Source organism: Dromiciops gliroides, chromosome 6, assembly GCF_019393635.1.
Source record: "Dromiciops gliroides isolate mDroGli1 chromosome 6, mDroGli1.pri, whole genome shotgun sequence".
In the NCBI taxonomy this organism is placed as follows: domain Eukaryota; kingdom Metazoa; phylum Chordata; class Mammalia; order Microbiotheria; family Microbiotheriidae; genus Dromiciops; species Dromiciops gliroides.
Genome location: NC_057866.1, coordinates 157,789,136 through 157,797,389, shown reverse-complemented (window position 1 = coordinate 157,797,389; position 8,254 = coordinate 157,789,136). Strand labels below are relative to the sequence as shown.

At 47.8% G+C, this 8,254-nt stretch overlaps 1 protein-coding gene across 1 annotated transcript in view; it reads left to right on the top strand.

The window, feature by feature from the left end:
* The first annotated feature begins 2,699 nt into the window (after window positions 1-2,699).
* The window catches only part of FREM3 (FRAS1 related extracellular matrix 3), a 156,706-nt gene continuing 151,151 nt past the window's right edge, over window positions 2,700-8,254 (top strand). The window contains exon 1 of the mRNA XM_043972277.1: window positions 2,700-7,911. Within this exon, the coding sequence (XP_043828212.1) occupies window positions 2,700-7,911 (5,212 nt within the window). The remainder of the gene's footprint in view (window positions 7,912-8,254) is intronic.

Here is an 8,254-nt window from a genome sequence, read left to right as displayed (position 1 = left end):
ATCTTCAGTAGTCCGGATCCATTTCTTGCCACTGGACCCAGATGGCTCTGGAGGAGAGAGGATGGTGATCTTTCATAGCCCTCCTTTACTTAAATCCAATTCAGTGCGAGTCATGACATCTGTCATGGTCCTCTTTGAGAAAGAAGGACAAACAACAACAACAACAAGGTATGAAGGGATCTGATACATGTGTCAGTAACATGGTGTGATTTTTTTCCTATTAATTTTTTTCTCAAATATAGTGGAATCCTATTCCAATGCTGCAGTTGTGAGACAGGACTAATGCTCAGGTTATAGGCTAACCCTGTTATAACAGACTTCACTTTGTAGGTGTTATGGTATAAGCAACTCTACCTAACAACAGGGTGTTGTATGATGGTGCTACATGTCCTATAGATAGGTAAGTAGTCACCCTCTGGAAAATCATGTTAAATCTTTCAGGCTGGTCTACTTCAAGGGGACAATGCAGGTGCCAAGAACTCTTATGCATAGATCCATAGCCTGTGAGAAGTGCAAGGAAGAAAAGCAACAAATATTTATTAAGTGCTTATTATGTGCTGGACACTGTTTTAAGTGCTTTACAAACATTATCTCATTTTATTTTCACAAAAGCTCTGGGGTGCTATTGTTACCCCAATTTTCCAGTTTAAAAAAAAATACTGAAGTTGCCATGGGTCACACAGATAGTAAATGTCTGATGTTGAATTTTGAACTCCTGACTCTGGGTCCAGAATTCTACCTACTGCACCACCTAAGGATCTCAAGATGTATCATGTCCAGAATTGAACGGTGTACCAGTGTACCAGGGAGGTACACTTTTTAAAAAAACGATTAACACACTATAATATACTACTCACAGAAATAACTTGAGGAAATAGCCTAGAGATAAGAGGAGAGTGAGTTATAGCGCACAGAGAGCTGACTTTGGAGTCAGAAAGACCTCAGTTCAGGTTCCATCTCTGACATCAAGTAGACTCCTGAATCTGAGCAAGGCACTTCCTGTTTCAATCCCCCTAAGCAGCTCTATCAAACTCAAAGTTTCAGAGAAGGTGCCAGTTTACATTGTTAGAGGAAGCTTCTCACCCAGAGTTCCCTATATCAGCAAATGCACAGGTTCAGATTGGAGGAGAAAAAAAGAGCAGGGATTTATTTTTTCATTTAAACTTTTTGCTAATAACATTATTTATTTTTTTTAATTTTAAAGCAAAATGATTGCACCAGTGTCAAGCTCTATGAAGATAATCACTTTGAGGACTGGAAACAGGGAAAGGTTAAGTGATCAGCCCATAGTCACATAGATAGAAGGTGTGAGAGACAGGATTTGGATTCAAGTAGATGGGGACTCCAAGGTCAGCCCTCCCTGCACCATACTAGCCTGCTTTGCATAGATCAAAAGCCAATTAAGGTAAATTATGATGACTGTGCACTCAGGGTTCGTCACTCTCTGGCAGTGCACACAGCACGCATATACATATACACACATATACATATGTATGGAGAGACAAAGACAGACAGAAAGAGTTGTTCAGTTGCATCTGACTCTTCATGACCCCATTTTGGGTTTTCTTGGCAAAGATACTTGGAGTGGTTTGCCATTTCTTTCTTCAGCTCATTTTTCAGATGAGGAAGCTGAGGCAAACAGGGTTAAGTGATTTGCCCAGGGTCACACAGCTACTGTCTGGAGTCAGAATAGAATTCAAGATATGTCTGTGTGTGTGTGTGTGTGTGTGTGTGTGTGTGTATACAAAAATACACATACATATATTCATTAAGTGCCTAGTATGTGCTGCTCAATGTGTCTCCCTCGACACCTGACATGTCATTTATGGCAATAAATGATTTAAGTACTAAAGAGAACATTTCTACAAAAAAATTTTTTTTCCTTTGATCCACAGCATTCATAACATAGAAATATCTTTTTCTGTACTTCTTGACTTCTCTGGCCCTGACAACCTACCTCCCCACTCAGATTATATGAACCCCAATTTTATCTACTAGGGGTTCACAAGTTTTTTGAGTAGACACATGGACAGCAGATAACCTTTGCTTCCCATTCTACAAACCATAAGCATTAAAACAAACAAACCTACAGAAGATAATGGGACTGACAGTAGTAATCCCATATCCAGAGGCTCAGAAAATAGGCAAAGGGAACAGTAGATTACTGCCCCAAGGCTAGAAATCTGACTCGGTTTCTCAAGAGCCTGAACATCAAAGAATACTCGGGGGGATTTGCGAGACTGGGGCTCTATCCGAACGTCTACTTAGGGTCCTTGAGTAAAAGATGAGTTATTCCTCCACCTCTTAAGTGCTGGTGCTACCAAGAGCAGCGTTTTGAAAAGATGGATCTAAGAGCTGGTCCTCCCGTCAGGGAAACAGCTGTTGACTGGTGTGGTTGGCAGGAGGGAGGGAGGGGATAGAAATGGGAGGTCTCTCTCCCAATCCCAGTCTCGGTCTCCCAGCTCCAGTCCAGCAGCGAGCAGTGGGGCGTCTGCGCGCCACTGGGGCTGGGAGTAAGGAGGGGTTAGGGGGGCGGGGCTGGATACTAGTCTAGTACCCCTCCTCTCTTCTCCGCTGCTACCTGCAGAAGCTGAGGCTCGGCCACTCGCGCGAGCTCCGGACCAAGGGCTAGCTCCTTCCCTGCTGAAGAGCCAAAGCTTCGGTCGCCAACCTGGCCGTCTGACCAGCCGCCGAGAGACATGACCGGTGCCTGGCATCGCCCCCCGGGCACTCCCCACCGGCTGCTGACGGTGCTCGCCGTGCTCCCGCTGTGTTGCCCGGCGCTACGGGGACAAACGCCCGCACCTAAGTTCGCGGTGCCCGGACCCATTCTCGCCACCTGCAGCCGCAGCCGCAGCTCCGAGGGCGCAGACATCCTGGCAGCCCCGCCCGGTCTCCGTGTGCCCCTGGGCCGCTCGGTGTGGCTGGACCCGGCTCGGGACCTGGTGATACGTGTGCAGCCCGGGGACCAGTGCATGGTAACGGTGCTGGGCAAGGACGGAGGCAGAGGGGCTGCGGGCTCCCCACCGCCCGGCGTGCTCTCCCCAGCCAGCTTCCCGTGCGCCTTCGGCCCCGAGCAAGTTCGCTACACTCACTTTGGCGCCCACAGCCCCGCACAGCAGCGGCTCCGCCTGCAGCTGCGCTACGACTCTCCGAGCCGGACCCTGGTGCTGCCCTTCACGATGCCCGTGGACGTGGACTTCACGCAGCTCCAAGTGGTCACTCACAACCTGCCGCTGACTGTGGAAAAGCTGCGGGGCTTCAGCAACGCCATTGACCACCGGGTGCTGAGCTTCTCCACTGCCTCTCTCACTGCTTCCTCCCCAAATGGGGTCCCTCTGACATGCCGCCTCACCCCACTACCTAGAGAAAGTGGCCCTTTGCCCAGGTACGGAAAGTTGGTTGCCCACTCAGGTGCTCCACTGCCCCTAGGGAGGGGAATGGACTGCCAGGCTTTCCTGATGGCCCAGGTGCACTACCAGCACGTGGCCGGCACCCCGTCACCTAATCGGGACTACGTGCCCTTCCTGGTAGAGATCTTAGCGCCAGAAAAGGAGCGCGACATTAGACTACCCAGGATCCTGGCCCAGGAGCACTTCCAGATGCTGGTGAGAATTCAAGAAGGAGCAGAAAATACTCCACCCAAGCCTAGCTTCGGAGCCTTGATGATGATGGAGGTGGACCAGTTTGTACTGACTGCTCTGACTCTGGAGTCACTAGCAGCTGAGGACTTGGAATCCAATTCAGACGACTTGGTCTTTAATATCCTCACTTCCCCTACTGCACTTCCCGAGTCCCATAGGCAGCAAGGGTACTTTATCAATACCGATGACCCCTTAGGCCAACCAGTCACCTCATTTACACAGAAGGACCTTAGGGAGCTGAAGATTGCCTACCAGCCCCCTACTGATGACTCCAACCAGGAGCGCCTATTTCAGCTGGAACTGGAGGTAATGGATGTGGATGGGGCTGCCTCTGACCCATTTGCCTTCATGGTTGTAGTGAAACCCATGAATACGTTGGCCCCTGTGGCCTCTCGGAACCAGGGACTATTACTGTTTGAAGGTCAGTCTAGGCCTTTGTCCAGTGCCCAGAGCTTGGAGATCAGTGATGAAGACAACCTAGAAGAGGTAAAGGTGACCATAGTGAAGGGTTTGAAGCATGGGCAGCTAGTGGTTCTTGGAGCACCTACAGAGCGCAAATATTTCACATCTGCAGACCTGACTGCAGAAGGAGTGATTTACCAGCATGACGGCAGTGATACCTACAGCGACAACATCATTTTTCGTATGGGTGATGGGCGCCATGATGTAGAGTTCCTCTTTTCCATCACTATTGTCCCTGATGATGATGAACCCCCAATTGTCAATACCAATACTGGGCTCTCCTTGACTGAGGGCCAAGTGGTTCAGATTTCCCACTTTGTACTTAGTGCCACAGACATTGACTCAGAAGACTCAACCATTCTCTTTGTACTGAAGAGGCCAGACCTGGAAGAGGAGGAGGAAGAGAGAGGGTGGGACCTGGCCCCCAGTTCCTCCTTCACAATGCAGCATCTAGGAGAGGTCCTATTGCGCCAAAGTGAACCCCCACCAGCCCCAATGGGTGAAGAACAAGGCTGGGCCTATGTGGAAAAAGAGGGACTCTATGAGAAGGTGGTGACTGAATGGCTACAGCAAGACATCCAGGAAGGGAGGGTCTTTTACCGTCATCTTGGACCCCATAGCCCTAGCTCCATGATAGATCAGCTGGTGTTCCATGTGCAGGATGACCATGACCCACCCAACCAATCAGGTCAACATTTCTTCACCATCAAAGTGCGGCCAGTGGATGTTCTGAGCCCAGAGTTGCTTCCAGGAGTGAGCTTAGAGATGACGGTGAAAGAATACCAGCTCACTCCTTTCCAAAAGAAATATCTCTGCTATACTGATGTGGATTCTGATGACTGGCACTTGCAATATATGCTCCTGACACCCCCTACAGATATAGATAATAACCACCCTGCCCCCGCTGGGGAAATTGTGCTTACCGATGACCCAACAACACCTGTCACACAGTTCACCCAGGCCCAGGTGAATCACCACAAGGTGGCCTACCAACCTCCCCAGCAAGATGTAGGTATTGCTCCTCGAGTCGTCCAGTTCACATACCGTGTGGAGGATGCTGCAGGTAACTCTGTGCCAGGTACCTTCAGTTTGTTCCTGCAGCCTGTGGACAACCAACCCCCAGAGGTTACTAACAGTGGCTTCACTGTGCAAGAGGGAAAGAGCTTTATTCTGACCAGTAGGGAATTGGATGTTATAGACCCAGACACAGATGTTGACAAGATTGTGTTCACTTTAGCACAGGGCCCCCAACATGGTCATCTCCTTTACTTAGAGGGAGCCATGGCCCCAGGTACTTATTTTATGAGGGATGATATTGTTAATGGACATCTCTCCTATCAACATGGTGGTAGTGAGGCCATGAATGATGCGTTCCAGTTGGTTGTAAGTGATAGGGTCCACCAGGTGCCCATTACTGTCCAAATTACTATAAATTTGATCAATGATGGAATCACCATCCCTAGAGGTGGCTGGGTGGGTACTTCCATTGATGTCCTAGAGAATGGGGTCACAGAGATGACCACAGCTATCATCCAGGGCACAGATAAGGACACAGATGGCCTGATGTTGACCTTCATGCTAGAGAAACCCCCAAAGCTGGGCATTATCCTGGTAAATGGGTTTCCCACACAGCAGTTCACCCAAGAAGATCTCATCAAAGGGGTAGTGGTCTATGCCCACACTGGGGGTGAGATTGGCATGCAGAAGCAGCATGATGCTTTCAACCTTACAATATCTGATTACTCTGATATCTGGGTGGTAGAGGACAAAATAGTTGAGGGTGTACAAGTACAGGTGACTGTGTTACCCATAGATAGTGTACCTCCTGAAGTTAAAGTGGGGGAGCTATTCAGTGTTGCTGAGGGTGAGAAGGGCACCTTGACCGTGAGACATTTAGACACTAAGGATGTGGATACCATCCATGATGATGTCTTGTGTACTATCATTAGTCAACCTTCATTTGGCTACCTGGAAAATATCTCACCAGCCCCTGGCTCAGAGAAGTCCCGGGCTGGCAGCCCCATCAGTGCTTTTACCATCAAGGATATATGCCTGGGGAACATCAATTATGTCCAAAGTATCCACAAAGGAGTAGAACCACGGGAGGATCAGGTCATGTTTTATTGCTCTGATGGTGTCAACTTCTCTCCCAACCACATTTTCCCCATCATCATCCTGCCCACCAATGATGAGCAGCCAGAAATTTTCACCCATGCATTTGTGGTGCTGGAAGGGATGAGTCTAGTTATAGACACTCCTCTACTCAATAGTGCTGATGCAGACTTGCCACCAGATGAACTACGATTTCAGGTCACAGTACTCCCTCAGAATGGACGAATTGTGCAACAGTTGGCCACTGGAAGCCGACCTGTCCACAGCTTCACCCTGGAGGATATTCAAGAGGCCTCCACCATTGTATATGAACATGATGACTCAGAGACCACAGAGGACAGCTTTGAAGTTTGGGTGACTGATGGGAAGCACATGACCCATAGGAAGATACCAATTATAGTGATCTTGGTGGATGATGAGACCCCACGACTGACCATCAATGATGGACTGGAAGTGGACATTGGACAGACCAAAGTCATCACCAACCAGCTCCTCAAGGCCACGGACCTTGACTCAAATGACAAGGACCTTGCTTACATTCTTCGATCAGGACCTGGACAAGGACTTCTACAGAAGCTCCTTGAGCCTGGAGGAAAGGTGTGGAGCAACCTTACTCTGGGTATGAACTTCACACAGTCTGAAATTGATCAAAGCTTAATCTGTTATAGCCATAAAGGACTAGAAGGGGTCCAGGACCTAATCAAATTTGACGTGACTGATGGAATTAACCCCTTGATAGATAGGTATTTCTATATCACTATCAGTGGCACAGACAAGATTTTTCCAGAAGTGATCAACAAAGGGGTAACCTTGAAGGAAGGTGGCAGAGTGGTCCTCACCACTGATCTTCTCAGTACTAGTGACATCAATAGCCCTGATGAACAGTTATGTTTCAGCATCACCCGTGCCCCAAGTCGAGGGCACCTGGAAAGTTCTGACTTTCCTGGGAAGCCTATTGATTCTTTTACCCAGCTTCAACTGGCTGGCAACAAAATCTCTTATGTCCACACTGCAGAAGATGAGATAAAGATGGACAGCTTTGAGTTTGAGGTAACTGATGGCCACAACACTATATTCCAGACCTTCCGTGTCTCTGTCATTGATGTGGATAACAAGAAGCCTATCTTGACCATTCACCACTTATTGGTACAGGAAGGGGAGAGAAAGCTGATTACTCCATTTGAACTGTCAGCTGAGGACCAGGACAGTCCAGATGACCTTCTACATTTCACAGTCACCCACATACCCACCCATGGACAAATTCTATATAATGGCAGCCAGCCTATTAGCAGCTTCACCAAAAAAGACCTGAATGAGAATCTGATCAGCTACTGGCATGATGGCACAGAGACCACTGAGGACAGTTTCTCTTTCATTGTGACAGATGGCACCCACACAGATTTCTACATTTTCCCAGACACTGTCCTAGCCACACACAAGCCCCAGGTGATGAGGATCCAGATCAACTCCTTGGATAATGGAGTACCCCAAATTGTGGTCAACAAGGGTGCCCCAGATTTGAGGATTCTTCAGACTGGCCACTTGGGCTTCCTGATCACCAGCAAATATCTTAAATCAGAGGATCGAGACAGTCCACATAAAATTCTAAAGTATGCAGTCACCAGTGGACCAGAACATGGCAACCTCATTAACCTTGGCCTTGGAAATGGAAACATCAAGATGTTCACACAAGGTTAGTATAGATTGTGTCTATTAGCCTTAATTATGCACCCTTAATTTCTCCTCCTCAGCTACTTAGATTCCTTAGCTTCAAGGAAAGTTGCCCTAAGAGAGAATCAGAGATTCATAAGATAATATATTGAGAATTAAGAGAGACTCTGGGGATTATCTAACCCAATTATCTCATTTTACAGGTGAGGAAACTGAGACACAGAGAGTTTAGGTAACTTGCCCAAGTTCACACAGACAATAAGTAGTACAGTCAGAATTTGAATTCAGGCGCTCTGACTAAATCTGTCTTTCATATGTTAAAACATAAAATTCCTTTGGCTAATATTAAATGCAACAATTCTATT